At 40.5% G+C, this 21,961-nt stretch overlaps 1 protein-coding gene across 1 annotated transcript; it reads left to right on the forward strand.

The window, feature by feature from the left end:
* Nucleotides 1-228: 228 nt before the first annotated feature.
* On the forward strand, nucleotides 229-14,610 carry LOC142385314 (sodium- and chloride-dependent GABA transporter 2-like). Its single transcript, XM_075471723.1, has 16 exons — nucleotides 229-329; nucleotides 620-826; nucleotides 1,232-1,366; nucleotides 1,686-1,826; nucleotides 1,976-2,093; nucleotides 3,152-3,199; nucleotides 4,790-4,919; nucleotides 6,385-6,519; nucleotides 8,755-8,858; nucleotides 8,929-9,053; nucleotides 9,817-9,929; nucleotides 10,006-10,143; nucleotides 10,406-10,508; nucleotides 13,107-13,207; nucleotides 13,542-13,682; nucleotides 13,844-14,610. The coding sequence occupies exons 2-16, from the start codon at nucleotides 637-639 to the stop codon at nucleotides 14,003-14,005; spliced, it is 1,884 nt and encodes a 627-aa protein (XP_075327838.1). The 5' UTR covers nucleotides 229-329; nucleotides 620-636; the 3' UTR covers nucleotides 14,006-14,610.
* The last annotated feature ends 7,351 nt before the right edge of the window (nucleotides 14,611-21,961 follow it).

The following is a 21,961-nucleotide window of genomic DNA, read 5'->3' on the forward strand; positions in this document are numbered from 1 at the left end:
CGACAGATAAAAGTTACTACATAACTGATTTAAACTTTTAAAATGTACTTTAAACCTTTTTCATATTCATATTTTTTCCCTATCACTCATATTAGTTTTCCTAAAATAATATAGTTTGTTATTGTATGATGGGTTGCACTTTTTCTGCAATGTTGACTTTTAAATCAATCCTGTGGCGTTTCCACAAGTTAATCCAGCTTCCGTGAGCCTTTCCATGGGACAATCCCGAATGAGTCCTGCAGGACACACCCTCTGTAGAATAAAGCTTTTCTTCAAATTTTTCTCAGTCGGTGAAGGGTTTTTTGTCGGCTCCCACTGACAGCACACGGGTGAGTAGCGTCCAGATCTTTTGTGAAAGCATGTTTTCATTTTCTTTGTAATTCTTACACAAATAAATTGGGTAGTGACAGTGCAGTCGTTGCCAGTTAAAGGTAGCCTATTTGGGAGTCTGATGCTTTTGTCACTTTTTTTTCTTTTTTGAACAGAATGGCTTTAAAATATCAGAATAACCATGAAAGATTGCTTAAGATATAAAGGCATTTATTTTATTTGTGCATGTGTGGAGTATGAAGCTGGAGACAGTGTAACATTACATTTAATTTGTCTTTATTATGAGTAGAGTGTAATACGAGGATCATGACAGAAGAAACAGTGAGAAGGGCCTCTGCTGAAGAGTCTGGGCAGGATAAACAGACTCCCGAGGAGGGGGCTCTGCCGAGGGAGAAATGGGCCAACAAAGCAGAGTTCCTTCTCTCTATGGCTGGAGAAATAATTGGCCTTGGAAACCTTTTGAGCTTCCCCTATCTGTGTTATAAGAATGGAGGAGGTGAGTGACCACGCTCATTAGAGATTTTTGTTGTCTAACAATGTTTGACTGCACAGTGATATAAATTTGCTTGTGTTATATGCACGTTGACAATGAAAGTGAACAGCTGTGGATCACAAGCGTGTCAAAAAGTGGAAAATAAGTTTTAGTTACTTTTAACACGGTCAGAGATTGATTAATAATTTTCAGTTTTATATTGTATCAAAATAAACATTTTTTTTACTTGGTCATATAAGTCCCTAAACTTACCCCATTCATTGAAAATAAAAAAAATAGTGTCAACCCACCATACGAGTTCTAAAGTTATAAATCTTGTGGCTTGCAGTAATATGTGTTTGAGTATGTTTGATCCCTTGCTTTTGAAATCAAATTAGTGAGATTTATAATGAATGTCTGTGCTTTTAGGTGTGTTCTTAGTGCCATACTTTGTGTTCCTCTTCTTCTGTGGCATCCCTGTATTTTTCCTGGAGACGGCGCTGGGCCAGTACACCAGCCAGGGTGGGGTGACTGCCTGGAGGAAGATTTGCCCCATGTTCGAGGGTAAAAACAAGGCTCATACATACTGTAGAAGTGATCAGACCTCAACAAAAGCTGCTTTGTGAACCCACTGTCAGGCTTCTTCCCCTTATATATAGAAAGAGAGCATAGAAATGATATTAAGTGATGTGGATTTTAATTATCGTGAGCTGTGTGCTGATGGTTTATAATTCATATTAAATACTGATGTTAAACCAACTTGGAATGTAAGACCACATGTCTATCTCATGTGAAAACATACTGTACAGATGTAACTATTGCGCAATATGAGACGGCAGCCAAAAACATTCACTAACTGTGTGAAAACTCATTTCCTCCGCAGGAGTGGGGATTGCATCCCAAGTGATTGTAATCTATATGAACATTTACTACACTGTGATTTTGGCCTGGGTTATCTTCTACCTAATAAACTCCTTTAAAAGCCCTCTGCCGTGGTCCACATGTGACAACTATTGGAATTCTGGTAAGTCCCACGTTGTAATTATTAAGTGCTGCGAGTTTGAACACATCTGTATTCAATTAGCTAGACAGAACAAGTTCTCACAAACCTTTTCAACTGTCAAAGAGACTAACGTTCATCTTATTTATACCCTGCATTTCCTAACCCATAAGAATCCTGTCATAGTCGCTCTGGCTTCTTTGCCAACCCTGACCTGTTTCAGCGTGAGTCAAACTGGTCTTTCCTGAACAACATCACTTCAAACGACGACTTTGAGAACTACACTTACATGTAAGTTGCATCTTTGAGCTGCATCAGGTGAATTTTCACACTTTATTCAGAAAAGCTGGAATTCAACATGATGATGTGATACATATGAAGGCTTCCAAGACCGATTGGATTGTTTGTGTGTTCAAAACCTTGGGACACGCCCCTCCTTTTGGGTGTTAAATATGAGAAGTATCAAGATCTGTTGGTATAAAATTATCAGTATTTTTACTTAGGGACTGAGAAGTTGTCTTAATAAATCTAAAAGACTGGACTTAGTTTAATTGTTGTGGAAAAAGCAATAGCCAAATGGTTGACAAGTGTTCTGAAAAAAGCAGAGAATTTGAAGTTGACATCTGATGTGTTGAATTTTGGGTAATTTGGGTTCTGCGATTTGCTTACATGCCAGCTTGCACTAAGGCTGTCTTTTTCACATAAGCACCCTGCATACTGACTTCAAAGATCATGTTTTGAGGGGCAAGCTATGAGACTAACTTAATCATGCTAAATTGCTAAATTCATGCTTTATGTGCTGAATGCTTATATGCACACTACAAGTAAGAAAAATATGTTTTCAACAAGTTCCAAGGCTTTTATTTTTTTTTTCTAATGCCAAAAAATGAGGTGGGATTCTGCAATTGATCAGACATGAGCAGAACACATGCTTGTGAATTTGCTGTTCATGAGCTCCCTTGGATTTGTAGCTTTTAAACTTCCATAAATTACCCCATTAGTCCAGAAACATCGTTTGCAATGTGCAAGAATGCAAGTGAAGGGTCAGGATCAGTAATCCAGTCCAGTGATGGGATCTGTGTTGTATTTCACATTCCATGGCAACGCAGTTCAATTTCTCCCAGAAAGGTCTATTTGCTCTCTCCTTCCCCCTCTGCACGTATTCCTCTTTACCCTCAGAGTTGATCATTTTGACCAACTCTTTAGCATTTTGTTCAGTGTTAAAAACGGACCAACAGTGAAATCAACTGTTTTTAGTCTGTCTGAAACTATAATAAAGGCCACACATTTTTCAACATTTCTATTTTGTTTCAACATGCTTCAATTCATTCTATTTTTCTTATTTCCAGCCATGATACAATGCCAACAGACAGGACAGCTGAGGGCGAGTTCTGGAGGTGAGAATTACTCGCAGACTCTTTCACTTAAACTGCATTTCTCCTTCCACTGATTAATTGTTGCTGAGCATTCTTCAGGCAATCTCATCGCCAAATGGACAGTATTTCAAAACAATTGACAGTTTTAATACAGTTCAAAATTAAATTATAAGCGCATCATGTCTGTGAAAATTAGATTTGTTGATTCAATTTCTTATGGCCAATCTCTTGTGGTCACCAGATGGTTGCCCTGTTTTGAATCAATTTTCCACATTTATGTGGCAATTATTGATAGTTGGACTAATTAATCACATTTCTTGATCACTGTCACAACATTCTGAGGGTCTAGGACTAAAGTTGTGAAAGATTATTGTACTCCTTCAGATGAGAGGGATTGCATTTGTAAACTTTAGGCTTCACAGTCAGTCAACACAATAATGTGGTCAGCCAATCTTCACGTACCCACCATATCTGAGCTATGATGAAAAATAACAGTTTTACAACGATAACAGTCCAGTCAGTCTTCAGTACCTAATTTGTCAGCGGTAGAAGAAGTATTCAGGCGTTGCAAGTAAGTCCTGCAAATCAAAGTTTTACTTTAGTAAAATGAAGTACATGTAACTAGTTAAACTTTAACTGATTAGTTTCAGTGCTTTAACTGTTATAGCACTTAAACTACTTACAGAGAATTGCACGATGACATCACCTTGTGTACATGAGCATACAAAAACAGTGTTTTACTCTTACAATCGAACAAAAATTAAATCAGTTTTCAACTTCTGATTATTTTTAAAGTCTTCTGATGCCATTGATTTGTTGTTTGGTTTATAAGAATGCTATTGTAAATAGTCTTAGAGCTCAAAGTGACACTTCACAGTATTTGCAAGTACAACCAAACCACTATAACACATTTATCTCTTTCAATTATGATTTATCATGTCATCCCCACCATTAAGCTGGTCTTTTGGTAGAACATTCCTCCTCTGTCTTAATACTTCCCATATATTGAGAGTTTGACTCAACTCTGTGTTCTGAATTGACTTGATGAACCAACAAAAGGTGCAGCTAAGCCATCCAAACACAACATGTAAATTGAGCCGGTTGCATTCCTTAGAAGACACAAAAGACTATTCAAGCTGCCTCATTCAGCTTGTAAATTTGATTAAAAATGGTTTACTTTTCTATTTTTTTAATGTCATTTTTAGATATTTTGAAATATGTCTGCTGCTCTTCACATGATGATCTTCTGGCTGCTTTGAGAACAGATGTTGGGAAATCCCTCAGCTATGATGAGAAAAACATGTCTTCTTTTCCCTGCAGGTTTATTGCATAAACCGAGGTCATCCAAAACAAACTGGAAATGGTTTGAACCATTACATTTATAATGAGACATTTAGAACTTATCTCCGCTGTCATGGATAGATCAATGGAAGCATCATATGGATGTATGGCTTCTCACGCATTTTCCTCTTGAATCTGGAATCTGGTTTTTATTTTTAGTGGGAGAAAACTTTTGTGAAAGTGTTTTCTGATACTTTGCAGATCAGCACATGCTTCATTCCTGGCCGAGGATGAGAGAAACTGTGATTGTATGTCTCTTTTCCCCCGCAGTAACCGTGTATTAAGAATGTCGGATGATATGTCCCTGGGTAAGGTGCACTGGGACCTGGCTCTTTGTCTCCTTTTTGCGTGGGTTATATGTTACTTCTGCATCTGGAAGGGAATCAAAACCACTGGAAAGGCAAGTGTTTGATTCATGTTTTTAATGCAGGATCCTGGGTCAGAGTTTCTTAATGCACACACATTTCCTTTAATTATCCTTTTACTCTTCCTTGCTCTCATTTGTAAGGTCCAAAGCAGTATTAAAAAACAAATTCAAAGAATTTATTCAGCATCAATCACTCACTGTATTCACTAAAAAAATTTTGAGTGAACCTTGAAACCAAAGAGATTTTGACCTCAAAATTATTCAAGTCAACATTCTGTATGCCACAAAGCCACAAACTAGAATATTACTGGTTTGGTTTCCCAAACAAAATAGCTTTTCAGCCGCTGACAGATGCTTTCAGTTGAAGAAAAATATAGGTCTGATGAACCAACTGTGCACGGCTATCTAAGGACAGAGCTACAGAAAGATTAAGTAGCTGTTTCCACAGAGGAGATTTCAGCAGTTTTGAAGCCAGATTTAGCCTTTAGGAGTTGGAGAGACAACTCTTTGCTAACACATAAGACATGTTTCAACAGCTTGTTTTGCTCCAAAGCAAATCAGTGAATGCAACCATAAACAATGAGGACAGTGTGAGAGCATGACAAACATACAAGACCAGTGATATGTGCCACTTTGCACACAAAGCAGTTCTCGCTTGAATTGACTAGTTTCACACAAGGAAACGTCCGATGACTCATTAAAATAGATGGAAAATATTGAAAGATTAAAACAAACCACATACCTTAAATTACAAACAGAAATGTGTCAGTTGTAAGAACATGATTGCACATGGAATACGTATTAGGAGGTAGAAAGCAACTTGTGATTATGTGTAGTGAGATGAGTCACAAATCGATATTCAACTATATGGATCTGAGTTATGGAAAGACTTCAAAAGAGCAAGACAATGGGGAAAAGTCAAGGAGCTGAGTTAAATTTGGGGTCCTAATTCTAGACGCTATGTATGGGGTAACAACCAGCAACTAGACATCACCATAACCCTATTAACAAGGAAGGAAGAAGACTTTGCTTCGGCAGGATGTGGACATCTTGTCAAAAGATTTGGTGATTTGCAAATTTCTTCCATGGGAGGGCATCTGGTGAGTCTTTTGGTCTGAGATCCTCCCCTACATATTAGCAGTCTCTGCATATTTTATCTGATGACACAATTACAAAGTCTGTTGGTCTGGTTGGCATCAGGGTGTTAAAGTTGACAGAAAAAAATGGTTTTATGGCAGGAGGGGGGAAGAGTCTGATGAATCTAGTAGCATTCAAACCATCTCAGAAAGATAAAAGTAAATTTAAAGGGAAGTAATGTTTATCTCTTCCAAGGTTGTGAAGTCCCGACATCTGTTTAAACTGCTGGCTTTTGGGTCAACAAATCCAGCTAAGGAATGTTAATGGGTCTCCCAGAGATTAAGCATCACTTAGTCCACTGTGAGTTTGCTACAAAACCTTAAAAAGCACAATGTGTTTATATGCATTTATGTGTTTGTAGGTTGTGTACTTCACTGCTACATTCCCTTACCTGATGCTGTTCATCCTTTTCATTCGTGGAGTGACGCTCCCAGGAGCCGCCGATGGCCTGATATACTACCTCAGACCAGACATCAGTAAGCTTGGAGATCCACATGTAAGGAAGTAACCATCCCCATTTACTGTTTTGGTAGAATGTTTGGTTTTGAAAAGCAGAATTACACTTTGCTGTCATGTGAAATTCAGAAGGTTGAAGATACACAGTGTACAGTGACCGTGTAATGTGGATCTGTGCGTTTCTGGCTGCTGTTAGATTCCTCTCTATTCAACTAGATAGTTTAGTATGCTGTTATCCTTTGCCCCAGCTCCAATTTCTTCACCCTTCTTCCGCTCCCAAGACCTGGTCTTTACAAGAAAAGCAAACCAAAATCCTCTTCACTAAGAAGGCTGCAGAATTTTTTCCCTGTTGTATGCACGAATGTAAACACTGGAGTGAAAACCCTGCTCTCCACGGGTAACACTAACAGTTTGCTCTTCCCTTGAATTGCCACCCCTCACATCCCAATTGTACTCCTGACTCTCTTTATATCACAAATCTCAACTTGAGTGGTCAGATGTCGGATGGAAGGGTTCACTTATGAAATTTATCTTGTCAAGAAAGGAGGATACCTGCCCTTTACATAAGGGTATGCGCACTGGTAGAAGTTGGTGCATTTGTTTGAAGAAATTCACCATGAATCATCATCATATTCTCTGACAAGTCCTAAACTTGAACCGAAATAGCTTCATGGCACAAGATATTTCACAAACTAAGGAGATTTGTTTCCAGGAAAAAAGAGTTGTTGATTTCATCAGGCTGTAAAATGTAACAAAGCCATCTCTGAAGAACATTGCCTCCAACAGTACACAGTCAGACAGATTGTGTGCAAATAGAAGAAATTCAAACCCTTATGCCATCCAAGGGAGTGTTTGACCAACAAAAAACACTCTAAAAGCAAAAAGTCTAATTCTCCCCTAGGCCACAAAAGGATCTGAAGTCCTCACATCAGTTATTGTTAATGTTTACGAGTCCACCATCGGGAGAACACTGAAAAGCAATGATGTTCATGGCAGGGCTGCAAAGAGAAATCCACAGCTCTGCAAAAAGAACTTTGCTGCCTTTTTGTAGTTTTCTGTCAAGGATACAGACAGGCTTTAAGTTTTGAAAAACAAATACCTTATATTCCTTCATAAGAACTTTATCCCATATGTTAAATATTGTTGTGGTAGCACCAGGTTTCGTCCTGTTTTGCTGTATCTGAGCCAGGTTGGCTCACATGTACTTATGACCTGAAAAGAATGTGCAGGAATGTCAAACTATTGCCAGAAATGTTTTGTTACAGTCATATGGTAGAAATGTTGGACTGTACATGTGTGTATTTATAGAGTGATGCTTGTTTTTTGCCTGCACTGGTTTTATTTGGCTTTGTTGTTGTTTGTCTTGGATCCCAGTTCCATTTGGATAGATTATGCAACTCACTTGAAATATTTCACCATGTCCCATTTGCCTGTTTGAGTAAGAAGACAAAATGCGGCTGTTCATGTAAGAGCCCAATAAAAACCTTAGGGAGTTTTAAGAAAACAGGTGAAAGCAGTTATGTGTGACAGAGCACATTTATGCCGTTCCAGATGCTCTTCAAACTGGATCTTGTTTATTAGACTTGCTTTATCATCCAAGTGTCTGTTTTGGGCTTGATCTGCAGAGGAAACGCTGATTGAGTCCCGGTCTGCGTCTGGTGTCTGTTTTTTGTATGAATGTGTCCTCTTGTATCTCTGTGTCAGAGTGCTCGTGTGAATCTGCACACAGGGCGGCTTACAGGATTTCCAAATACAAGGGCTGCTTCTAATGGCACCACAGTTTCCTCCTTGTCCAGTGAAAGATGTAAATATTTTTTTGCCACAGTTTCCTCCTTGTCCAGTAAAAGATGTAAAGATTTTTTTGCCACAGTTTCCTCCTTGTCCAGTAAAAGATGTAAAGATTTTTTGGCACATATTGAGAGCATGATTTTTGCCCTCAGGAAGGGAAAAAGTCAAGTCGGCCATGGGGCCAGAGAAGGGGCCTGTATATTGTTTTGGAAACTTGCCAAGTCTGTCGTTTTGTGGGCAAGAAAGAACTGGGGTGCCTCTAATGTTAACCAGATGCTGTCAGGGCTGAGGACGGCAAATAGATGATTGTAAGAAGGCCCGACCACAACGCACATAACTGAATGTACAAACTCGATTGTGAAGTAGGACATAAAAAGAGACAAAAAAGACGCAAATGCTGTGCCCCTGTGTAATTTACACTGCATGCTATCACATAGCTGTGTTAGTGTGCGATCCCCCCCAGAAGTCATTCTCTCATCTTCCCCAGGTATGGTGCGATGCAGGGACTCATGTGTTCTTTTCCTACGCTGTGTGTCAGGGAGTCCTGACAGCTCTGGGAAGCTACAACAATTACAACAACAACCTTTACAGGTCAGCGTCATCACCAGTTTCACGCTTGCGTTATCTAACAGCACTTGCTTGACTTCTTGTTCTGTTACAGGGATTGCTTTGCACTGTGCATTCTAAACAGTGCCACCAGTATCTTTGCTGGCTTTGCTGTCTTCTCAGTGCTGGGATTCATGGCTCATGACCTTGAAGTTCCCTTGACTGAACTTTCTACTGCTGGTGAGTTGATCCCCCTGCATTTACAACCAGCTTCATGGAACAAATATCTTGAAACATTTGTATTTATTTTCTTTGCAGTGGGCTTTTATGCCAATATGTTCACAATAACCAACAACATCCACCAGATGGCACCTTATGTTTAGACACAGTCCTAAATCACACTTAAGGCATTAGAACATATCCTAATAGTCTATGAAGTTCTTCTTTTATCTGTGTTTTATTGACTTTCTGACTTTATTTCTTTATTTTAATCATGTTTTAATGAAGGGCTTCATCAGTGTTTGAGCTATACTGAGCAGAAGCTTGATATAAGTAGTTTCCCTAAAGCAGTGCTTTTAAGGGTGCCTCTAAGGAAGTTAGAAGCGCAACAAAAAGAGAGAAGAACAAGGTGTGGCTAGTGATGGTCTTGAGGGTTTTAATAAAACTGAAATGAGACCTGAGGAAAAAGTAAGATGAAGGATATCAATGGGACAAAATGCAGGCTATGAGAAAACATGCAATGATCTAACAAGGAACAACTGGAAAACAGGGGTAAATAATACTGGGGGGAATGAATTATAAAGAAACAGCAGGTGAGACAATAAGTAATGGAAACCAGGTGCGACACAGGAAGTAATACAACAAAATACTACAAAATAAAACGGTAAGTAGGGTATAAAGTGCAAAAGAAAACCCAAAAATACAAAGAACTAGCTTAGGATTTTCCTTTGAGCTTGCAGGATAGTGGCATGCATAAGAATATGTATTCATGTGCTCCCGACAGGTGCTGATCTTGCCTTCTTAGCTTACCCCAGAGCTTTGTCGTTACTTCCCGGCTCATCCTTCTGGGCTGTGCTCTTCTTCCTCATGCTCCTCTTCCTGGGTCTAGACAGTCAGGTATTACATGAGATGCACTGTACATCTCTGCATTATGTCCTAAATGCCATATAATGTGCAACTGTTTTTCCTGCAGTTTGTGTGCGTGGAGAGCCTGGCAACAGCCATTACAGACCTGTTCCCAAGTCGTCTGAGGAGGCCGGGCGCCAGAGAGAAACTGGTCCTGGTCATTGCCGTTGTTTGCTTCCTGTTGGGGCTGCCATTTATTACTGAAGTAAGCTGGATGCCGAGTATGAGCACTGGCTGTCTGAGAGTGTTTTAATGCTAAAAAAAAGATGAGCTGCTAAAAATGATGGTTGAATATTCAGTTTATAAGATGTGTTCATTGCTTACCAGCGATTTATTTCAACGTGTGTGTCAAATATCATTCAATGACGGGGTCTTGTGTTATACAAATTGTCCTTCTGTCCTTCTAACAACTACACTTATGTCTTTGTTTTTATTCTTTTTGTCCATGCCCATGTTTCATGTTTCAGGGAGGGATACACCTCTTCTATCTGGTTGACTACTTTGGTCCCAGTGGAACCAACCTCTTCCTAATTGCTATTGCAGAGACCATTGTTGTTTCCTGGGTATATGGTAAGTGACTGGCCGTTCGCATCAATGCTTCCTTTTATTCTCTGCGAGCACCAGCAAACTAATTTGCTAATTAATAACTTTTTTTTTTTTTTTTAAAGAAACCACAGTGACCTTCCAGTTGTCTTATGTAATCTCTTTTAGATATGACGATGTATGCATTGAACTTTGATTCAGAAAATTAGCATGACAGAAGTGATAATTTGAAGAGAATAGGATTTGTAGCTACAATGAACTTTATAGGGGCTTGAAAAGGAGAGATTCAGCACTTGTTTCATCAGTCTAATCATTCTATCCTTGTCTTTGCAAGATTATCTCTAAGAGACCAGCTTCTAATAAAATTTTTATCCTGATGAAATCCTAGCAGCTGACAAGGTGAAGGGGAGGTAGAGCTTATAAAATATTTGCCAGTTTGGAGATAGCCCAGTAATACGGACATCGTAAGTCACTAGGATCCTTGTGTTTGTCCATTTTTCCTGCTTCCAACCCTAGTGTTCACTTGGTTCCTAATATATTCCAACTTTTGGAGCACCTGCTCTTGAAACAAGATATCTGCTGTTATTCCCTTCAGCCATCAGTGGTCTTGATGTTTTCGCTCATCAGTCTAAAAAGTCGATTATATCCTATTAATACCTAGTTGTCTTCATACTATGCATTAGAATGATTCAGTCTGTTCTCAAATTCTGATTATAATGGACACAAAATGAGGTGTTAAAGTGAGGAGTTAGAGTTTGCACAAAGGATGTCTGGCTAGAGAGATGAGCACCATACCCACAGGTCTGCCGCCAGCAGCTTCTCCTATGAAATGAGGCCTTTTCAGCCTCACTCTAAAACAAAGAGAGGGATTTTTTTTAAATGCTCGTCACCTCCTTACATTTCTCTCTTCTAGATTTCATTTACTTGTTGCTGCCATATTTCTCTCTTCACATCTCTCAGAAATACTGGAGCACTGACAAGCATCTCAAATATTAAACATGTGAAATATTTCCCAGTCTTCTTCTAACGTTGTTTTAAATAAATGAGCTCCTGGGCTCTCGCCACTTCCCACACCATCATTACCAGCAGCATTTCTGGCTTAATGAGATCATGTGGGTGGAGAGTTGTTCTGTCATACTTTCTGCTTCTCACAGTTCTCAGAGCATCTGTATGGTATTGATTCACATCTTTTTCTGTAATGAGTTTGAAGCTTTGTTGGTTGCATCTACCTATAGGGTGCTTTCAAAAATCTCCAGAATGCCTGGTTTATATGTTAAACGTCTTTGACTCTGAGAAGTGCTGTTCCATTTCACTTACTATGTGCTTTCTGGAAGCTGAAAACTGAACTGATGAGCTGCAGAGTCAGACATTGGTTAGCTACTACGGGGCCTTCCTCTTCCCAGTTATGAGTTGTGCAGGCGTTTGGTTGGTGCTCAGTCTTTGCTGAGATTTTCCCTCGCCATAATTGTAATGAGGCCACTCTCTTCCATAAAGTTGCATATTTCGAGGTTGATTACTGTGTCATTTATCAAGCAGCAACTTCTTCTGCTATTGCACATTTGCAGAAATCACTCTGTAGATGTTGTTCCGCTCAGTTTCTCATATCAGTTTCCTCCTGTTTTTAATGTCTTCTCTCTATGGCAGCTGAGGTGTGCAGCTCTCTCACCTTCATCTCCATTTACCTCCTCTTCCTTACTCCTGGTTTGTTTATGGTTGTTGTTTTGAGTAATCAGTTTCTCCTCATTTTGGGTTACATTTCAATTTACAGTTGCTGTATGTTAATTTGCTTTGTCGATTTCCTTGTTGATGATTTGTTTGTGCTGCTTTGATTAGTAAATTCAATGCATCAGTTGAAGTCAGTGGCCTTGGACGGAAGCGTTTATACTTTTGAATTTACCTCTGCATTGCATTTCAGATGTCCAGATATATTGATATTATATTGATTGATATTTAGAAATTATATTTTGCAGAAGGGACGAGAAATAATCTTAACTTTGGGATATTTTTAAACATAGCTTTGATTAAAAAAATAAAGTCTTTCATGTAAGGTTGGAGATACTTAAGTCACTCATTTCCTTTGGTTTTGTTAATGAAGAAGTGCAGATCAACACATCAATTTGGGAAAGGCTCAAGAAATAGAATCGTCTGATTCATAGACTTGGACGAAAGGAAGAAGACAGGAATACCCAGTACTTTCAACTAGAAGTTTTTGCCACCCAGAAAAGAAATTTTAAACTTTGCCATTTTAACAAGCTGTTTTGCCAGGTCTATGCACCTGGACAACATAGTAAGGTTACACACACAAGTAACACTTGATCAGGGTTGGGCTGTTGACAGCCTGCTTCCCTTAATATAGGCGCTGTCACAATGCCAAGCTATTGCAACATCTTCCTTTTTCTAGGTTATCATGATAACAGGTATTACTTTGCAAAAGAAACTGATAATTGTGCATGCATAACAAAACTTTCCCTCTAAATCACTTTGAAACTGCTCTATAAAATGATTCTTGTTTTGTGATTATACCACAATGTATGTCAGGGCTCCATTTTTTTTCTGGTCATTTCCCATAAAAACAAAATAAATTTCTTCCTTTCGATGAACTGAAAACATCTTCCATCCTCACAGGTGCAGACCGTTTCTATGACAACATTGAGGACATGATCGGGTACGCTCCATACTCCGTGCTGAAGTACTGCTGGATGTTCATCACCCCTTTCATCTGTGGGGTGAGTCTTAACATCTGGGTCACATCCCTGTTGTCTGATTCATCTACTTTGGGTCTATGCTCTTCTTTCACACCAGCCCTCATGTTGCCATTTATTTTCACGCTGTTCTGTCTTATACTATTTCTCAATACATATGACTTGCCATCCCTTGCTTTGGCTACTTCTGTTCCACAACTCTCCTGGCCTTTCCTCTTTGCTGAGTATTTAATGTTGCCAGAGCAGTAATTAAGCTTGAGAAAAACTGTTGATAATCGAATGGATAATAATGACCAAAACTGCAATACCACACCTGTACTTGTCTGCCTTTCTAACTCATCCGTTTCTCAACCCCTAGTCTGTAGTACTACTTAACCTGACACAAAAAACCCATGTCAGTGCATTTTCATCTGGCTCCTGGGTATCTGCATTTTGTGCTCTACTTGTTGCCATTCCCCTGCTATGCATCCCAGCATTCATCTTGATCTCGCTGTGTAGGGTAAGTGACCTCAAAACTTTCTTAGATTGTTTTCAGATATTGTTTGATAGGATAAGACTGAATCACAACAGTCATTTTATAATTCTATTGCATATTTGTAATTAAACGTTATTAATGTTTAATACACAGTATTTTAATTACATTTCTCTTCCATCAACAAGAATCCTAACAACATGACAACACCATCCAAAGACCTTCGACAGATTCGACCACATAAGCCAGTCCTCACGATTTGTAACCTGGTCATCTTTAAAGCGCAGCCAAACAGGAGTGTAGACGCAAGAAGCGATAAGAGAATTATGGAGGAAACTAGCAGGGTTTGATGGTTTCTGGGGACATTTTATCTTTAATTCTTTGGGAAATAAACAAAAAACTTAATCTAAGTTTTTTAAATGTTTACATATTTCGTTAGCCTTCAGGGAGATATTCGTTTTTTTTTTTTTTTTTCTTTTGCCAGCACAATTATCTTACTTTTTTAGCAAAAAACAAACAAACAAAAAAAACTTTTGAATACTAATGTAAAAGACTTGTGCATTGCACATTTCTCTGCTTACATATATTCCTACTTGTATTAATTGAACCATATCACGTGTTCTTTGGCACGTATTGCATACATTGCCTACAATCAAGTTGGGACTGTGGAATTACCAGCTTCTAAAGTCATATAGACTAAAATGTACATTGAAATCCATATGTATAAGTCTTAAAGTCCTCATGTGACCAACAAGGGGATTTTATTACGGTAAAATACTGACAATATAATGACCAAGGATGTGGTCAAAACAAACAAAGGCTGGACCCTAATACAGGCCAGACAGTGAGCACTTGTTGTATTCTATCAAGTATTTGCATGTTTGATTTATTCATGCTGTTATATATTGTATGTATATGGTCTGCATTTATCCCCATTAAAAAGGCCTACTAAGAACAGGAGTGTTTTTGTCCAATTAAACTCAGAAGTGATTTTCATTTGTGGTACTTCCATTTCACATATGGACTTCATATATGCCCTGGCATGTTTCACATAAAGGACATTCCTTTACGTCACTGCAGCAATGAGAGTGGCTAATTTTAGCAGGTTTCCTGCCCAGTTTTATGGAAAATGCACATGGAATAACGGCAACTGAACAAGACTATTGATGAATATTAATATATCAATATTACAGAAAAGAAGCAAGTTGAGAGGTTACTCAGTCTGTTGAGTGCTCAGTTTTGTTAAAGATTTTGTTAAGATCTGAATGCCAATACATGCATTCAGTACATTAGACAGGCACCCATTATTTAAATTAAAAAAATTCAAATTCAAAAATACTTTATTTATCCCAGAGGGAAATTAAATGTTGATGTAACTCAATTAAATCAAGGAGTTATTATAGATGCTGATGGCTGTGGGCAGTAAAGATTTCCTGTAGCGGTCCATTTTGCATCCAAACTGAAGAAGCCTTTGACTGAAGAGACTCTGTTTTCCGATAACAGTCTCATGGAGAGGATGTTCAGGGTTGTCCATAATTCTCTTGATTTTATGCAAAATCCTTCTTTGCATTATTGTCTCCAGATGTTCCACAGTCGTCCCCAGAACAGAACCAGCCTTCTTTATCAGGTTGTTGAGTCTTTTTAGGTCCCTGGTTCTGATGCTGCTGCCCCAACAGATGACGCAAGAGGAAATGACGCTCTCAACAACAGACTTGTAGAATATCTGCAACATCTTGTTGCAAACCTTGAAGGACCTTAGCTTCCTCAAGAAGTACAGTCTGCTCTGTCCTTTCTTGTGGATGGCTTCACTGTTGTGTCTCCAGTCCAGTCTGTTGTCCAGATGAACACCAAGGTATTTATATTCCTCAACCACCTCCACTTATTCTCCCATGATGGAAACAGGGTTTGATCTGATCCTGTTTCTCCTGAAATCTACAATCATCTCCTTTGTTTTGTTAACATTCAAGATGAGATGATTGTTCCCACACCATGCCACAAAGCGGTCCACCAGCTGTCTGTACTCAGCTTCATGTCCATCTCTGATACACCCGACAACTGCAGAGTCATCTGAATATTTCTGTAGATGACAGGAGTCTGACTTGTACTGGAAGTCTGAAGTGTACAGAGTGAAAAGGAATGGTGAGAGTACAGTCCCCTGTGGTGCTCCTGTGCTGCTGATCACCTGGTTAGACACACAATTCTTCAGTCTGACAAACTGTGGTCTGTTTGTCAGGTAGTCATTAATCCAGGTGATTGTTGAGGCCTCCACCTGAGTCTTCTGGAGTTTCAGACGAAGCAGATCAGGCTGGATTGTGTTAAATGCACTGGAGAAATCAAAGAACATGATCCTCACAGTGCTGCCTGCTTTGTCCAGATGACAGTGGGTTTGTTGAAGCAGGTGTATGATAGCGTCTTCAACTCCAACTCCATGGCGATAAGCAAACTGCAGGGGGTCCTGATATGTGCTGGTTTGCTTACATAGGTGGGTCAACAGGAGTCTCTCCAGGACCTTCATGATGTGGGATGTCAGTGCAACAGGTCTGTAGTCATTGATGACTGAAGGATGAGTTTTGTTTGGTACCGGAACCAGACAGGATGTCTTCCACAACAGTGGTACCCTCTCTTGGGTCAAGCTAAGGTTGAAAAGGTGTTGCAGAATCCCACAGAGCTGCTCTGCACAGGCCTTCAGGACTCGGGGGCTGACACCATCTGGACCTGCAGCCTTGTTCCGGTTCAGTCTCTCCAACTGCCTCTTCACCTGACTTCTAGAAACAGAAAAGTGGGAGGGGGAGGCAAAGGGGACAGCAGCATCTCCTGATTGGGTTGAAGACAAACTAGTGGAAGCAGAAGAATCCATGACTGAGGTGGAGGTGGAGATGTTACAGGAAAGCTGTGGGTCAGAGGAGGGTGGGATGTCTCTTTGGCTGGGAACAGGAGGGGAGGATGGTGAGCTTGTTCCTGAACTGAACCTGTTGAAGAATGTGTTCAGCTCATTTGCTCTGTCCAGACTTCCATCCATCCGATCAGTGTTCGAATTATCCACCGGGCTTCGAGGGGGTCGGACTTTTTGCGGATCAATTGATGACGTCACCCCCCCCCCCCCCCCCCAAAAGAAAAAAATCATGATAATATCATGATATGCAAACACAACAATACGTTATCATTTGCAAACTCCCTGCTAGAGCCTCAGATGAATCAAGTGACCACGTTCGCGGGAAGATCACATCAAAGCACTCGTCTCCGTAAACTCCGTGTTGCCAGATTGGGCTGTTTTGGATGACCGTCTGCGGGCAAAAATGGGTATTGGGCGAGTTTTTCTGTATCTGTATATGGCTCTATGGCCATAGAAATAAATAGAATTCAGTTTAGACTGGTTTAGTCTAGATTTAGTGCCTCCAGGCGGGGTTTGAGCATGTTTGGAAATCATCTGGCAACCCTGCAAAATCCGCGCTGCGCAGGTGAATTCAGCTCAAATCTGCACGCAGCACTGTCAAGTTCAACCACCTAGCCAAAGTTTGTCTCACACACGTTGCTGCAGCAGGACGTTGCTAACTTTCCAGTTAGCAACAAGCACAGCAGCAGAACCAACACATGCAGAATAATACATAAATATTAAACCTAGCAACGACCCAACTTCAAACAGCTGTATGGCTTACCAAAAGCCCACTAGCAAACTAGCAACTAGCCTACATTATGTAGTGCCCATGAGACGCAATCAAAGAAATGTCAATCAACAAAGTGAACCCAATGACGCATACAGAATCAAGCTGTAAATTATCAGACTACAACTGCCAAATTCAACATAGCTTGTAATGTCCGCTGTAAACAGTGTGCGCTTTTCTTGAGATTGAAAAGTGTTATCAGACAGCCCCGTGGTGCTAGTAGTCATGGTATACTGCTAGCTGCTACATGAAATGGCTTCAAACACAGTCAAAATTATGATTAATCCTATATTTGTCACGGCGGACATATGGTAAGGAATCCCATTTTCCCTACCTCTTTGTGGGCATGCTATCCTTTTTGCCTCCTTGCTCGACACAGCTATCCTTGCTTCCTGCTTGGTGGAGTCACACTATCCATTTGCCTTCTTCTTACTTAGTTAAATGATATTATTCCAAGTGTGCTTTAAACACATGATAAGCCTTGTTTATTTTCTGACATCAAGTATGTTGGTTGGTGTATTCTGGATTAGAGCAGTCCGCCTCTGTCTTTGAACTGAGACTACTTGTGCATGTTGACTCGATGGAAATCTTCTGATGTAGTCCTAGGCTAACTTTTTTCTCATGGGAGAAAGGGAAGGGCGGTCACCTGTCTTGAGTGTTTGTAAGTTCAGTGCTTTAAAGTTGAAATAATATTAGTCTGATTTGTTAGTTTCATTTAACAAATCACGGGAAACCTCCACCTTGACACCTTAAATCCACGCGCTCGCATCTCAAACATCATTTTAACGGGCATCAAAACCCTGCATCTCGGTGCTGCCGATGTTTTGGACTATGCGCGAGCTGCCTGCGAACATGCGAAACGCCCGCTGGTGGTACAGTCCATTGAAGGAGTGTTCCAAAACGCATTTTATTTGGTTATTCATAGTACACATTGAAAAATACTAAGTAACAAGACATTTTCAACACCTGATTTTAATAATAGATCAATTTTTTTCAGTACCCCCCAAAAGTGTAATTTAGTCCCATTTGGGAGGTATCAAGTCTCAATCGGGGGGGTCAGACCCCCCGGTACCCCCCGTAATTCGAACACTGCATCCGATCCTCCCTCTGCTTGAGGCCTGTGATCTTCTTCATTCCTGACCACACATCTCTGATATTGTTCCTCTGCAGTTTACTCTCAAGCTTCTTTCTATACACCTCCTTGCTCTCTCTGATCTTGACTTTGAGCTGCTTCTGTATACTCCTCAGTAACTCCCTGTCTCGCTCCCTAAAGGCTCTTTTTTTCTTGTTCAATAGTTCCTTTAGCTCACTGGTGATCCAGGGTTTGTTATTAGGGAAGCATCTCACTGTTCTGGTGGGGATGGTGTTGTCCACACAGAAGTTTATATAGTCAGTCACACACTCAGTCATCACTGCACGAAAAGAGGGATTTGTGTCACTGTGGATGGCAGTGAACATCCGCGAATTTGCCTAATTTTCGGACGCACCTGGTCGCTTGCAGGCAGACAAACTTTAAGTTTGTTGAGCGAGAAAATCGTCGGAAACGAACCCGACTCGCGGCGGGCTCTCACAGCGGGGTGCTAATGGCTCAGCGATTAGCACCCCGCTGTGAGAGTGCCTGGACCTCTCACTGGCCTCGCTGGTATTGGACGAAAAAGGCACGTGATTACATAAAAACGCTCCTGTAAAGCTGACCGCCCATTGGCCAATAAGGTTAATATATGCATACTTTATATGGGCATATCATTCAGCAATTATGATTAATAATTGTGATTATGATTACTAATATTCCTGGGATGTTTGTGTACTTCATATATTCACGTCATTCTTATAAGCTGCACTATGATAGGCTATGAATGCAGGCATGAATGACGTGAATCTATTGAGGAAATGAAAAAGGAAACTTTTTTTTTTTAAAGCGCTTTTATTGCCACACCACACAATGTACATAGCTTACATTGTAATAAGAACCATATTGATAATAAAGAATTGAAAACTATATACACACACTGCTGTAGCCTACAATATACACAATAAGCCTAAACGGCGCCGTTTTGAATCCGCATTACTCCGGTCCCTGCAGGGTCTGCGGGAGTTGTCAGACGTCCTCATCCTGGATCAGAAGCTGGCTTCTGGGAGCTGTTGGAATAACCAATAAATAATCAAAACATAGTCTATCCATGCACAGCATATTGACAACTTGTCTATAAAGTAAAGAAAGTCATATTGACAGCGTATATGTTCTTACTCTCTTTCAGTCTTCTGTGGTGAGACTGTGAGTATTTCGGGTTGGCTTCAAGACGCGCCTGTAGCACAGCACACAGGTCCGTCACGCAGCTAAAAAAAACAAACAAGAGGAATGAATAAACCAGTGAAAAGACCAGTGCTTAAAAGTATCAGTGCCAGCCGTGGTAAAAGTCAGCGCCGCTCACCCTCGATAGTGTCCCCGTCTACCTCTCTGAAGTTCGGACTGTTTGACACCGCCTCCTTCAAGCGACTCGTTACATCCATATTGTGAGGTGACAGTAGCCTGTAAAAACAATAGTCCTATGGTTAATAAAAAAAAACTGCATTGACGTAACGTAACATCGGGTCCAACTCAACTAGATATTGGAGAACATTCACTTATTCTTACCCTTGACCTGGATTATAATGCCACGGTGAGTTATGCAGGCGGCGAACTGCTTCCTATAAATTGAAAACACGAAATTCATTTTTTTAAATAAAGCAACTCACACTGGTTTTCACGTGATGGACACAATTAAGTTGAGTTTAGCCTAAAGCCACAGTCAACAACCTACTCTTACCGCGATTTTCGGATTCTGTATCCGCCTTCTCTTGGGGGTGCGCTCTTCAACTTCTCTGGAATGTAACTTCAGTCCGTTCTCGACGGCCATCTTGCCTCCAACCTAGCGAATCTCTGGTCGATTCCCTCCAGAACCCTCTCCACGACCGTATCCACAGTGCTGGCCACCATACGAGACATCCCGGTCATAGCATTCAACAGGACTTTCATTTGATCTGCCTGAAAGCAAGTGAGTAAGTAAGTTTAATATACAGCACATTTAAAATCAGCGAGAACTGTCCCAAGTGCTGTACAGTGTCAACAAGACTAAAATTAAACAATCAAATGGTCATGTGCAAGTAGAAAAAAACACACAAACCTGTAGACCCGCAGAGAGTTGCTGGGGAGTTGAAAGCAAGTCGTCTTTCAGCCATTGTATTCCGCAAACCAGGGCAGTTTTCACAGCACGGGACCTCAGCGATTTCTGTCTGCCTTTCTGCCGCCAGATCTGCTCTTTAAACTTTTTGTTTACACTGCACGACACAATGTTTCTCATACGTGATTGAACGAGAGCTTATGCGAGCCGTTAAGCTCCACCAATCATATGCGTATACGTCATTACACGGAATACTCGCGAGACAACCTCCCGTCCTTTTGCTATTTAATGTTGTCTGACCACAGCTGGCAATTTGCACTGTTTTGACACAAAAATGGACTCTGCAAGGACAAAGAAAAGACCTCGGCGATATTGTGACTATTGTGACACCGAATTAAGCCATACACAATAAAACACTGAGCGCACTACTGCACATTATGTATACAGGCCAGATTTCTATATTTTTATTTCTATATTTCTATTTTATTTAAGAAACCTTTTAGAATATTGTTGTTGCATGCTTATTTTATCTTTATCTTATCTTTATTATTATACATTTGGACATCCAGTGCGGGCAACAAAGAAAAGAATTTCATTGTTCAGGGAAACACGTTTCTAACTGCACATGTGAGACAATAAACCTTTGAATCCTTGAATCCTTGAATTTTGCCCACAAAAAGCGGCATTACAAAAGAGGTGTTCGGGAGAAAAAAACCCAGATATGCATCACCTGTCACCAGCAGACAGCGTGCACCTCTTCTTTTTCAAGACAACACAGCAACAAACTTGGCTGGAGTTGGAGGTGATAGTGGTGAACGTGTAGAAACAGGCCTGCCCACCCCCCCCCCCCCCCCCCCCCCCCCCCCCTCACCTCACCCCACCCCACTTGAAAATGACTGTGGCAGCTCCTGACCTGATCACTGGCATTTACATATTAAAGGCTCTCCTAAGTAGGGGAGGGGAGGGGGGCATGGGGGAGCAGTTGCCAGGTCAATTTGCGACAACTTGGGCCAAGTTTTCACTTTTACCACCGCAAATGCAGGGGCTTAACGTATGCGGACATGTAAGGGGCCACATACATCCACAAATCCCTCTTTTCATGCAGTGCATGGCATTAATGTCCTCTCCATGTGGCTTACAAAGAGAAATCAAATCGGTTGCATCAAAACAACCCTGTAAGGTTTCTTCAGCTTCCTGTGACCACTTTCTAACAGTCTTTTTTGTGACAGGTAGTCTCTGGACAAGGGGTTTATATGCTGAACAGAGAAAAACAAGGTTGTGATCTGATTTACCCAGGGGAGGTCTTGATTTGGAAATGTATGAATCCTGGACATTTGTGTAAAACAAATCCAATGTCTTGTTTTCTCTTGTAGAGCAGCTGACAAACTGTTGAAAAGTTGGCAGTGTAGCAGAGAGTGAGGCATGATTAAAATCACCAGATATTGCCACAAAAGAATTGGGGTGTTATGTCTGTATCTTAGCA

Source organism: Odontesthes bonariensis, chromosome 8, assembly GCF_027942865.1.
Source record: "Odontesthes bonariensis isolate fOdoBon6 chromosome 8, fOdoBon6.hap1, whole genome shotgun sequence".
Lineage (NCBI taxonomy): Eukaryota > Metazoa > Chordata > Actinopteri > Atheriniformes > Atherinopsidae > Odontesthes > Odontesthes bonariensis.

Bases quoted from the DNA above. Each gene is read 5' to 3' on its own strand.
- LOC142385314 (XM_075471723.1), top strand. From the start codon at position 637: ATGACAGAAGAAACAGTGAGAAGGGCCTCTGCTGAAGAGTCTGGGCAG. The intron at 827-1,231 runs GTGAGTGACCAC...CTGTGCTTTTAG, and splicing joins GTGTTATAAGAATGGAGGAG to GTGTGTTCTTAGTGCCATAC. The intron at 4,920-6,384 runs GCAAGTGTTTGA...ATGTGTTTGTAG, and splicing joins GAATCAAAACCACTGGAAAG to GTTGTGTACTTCACTGCTAC.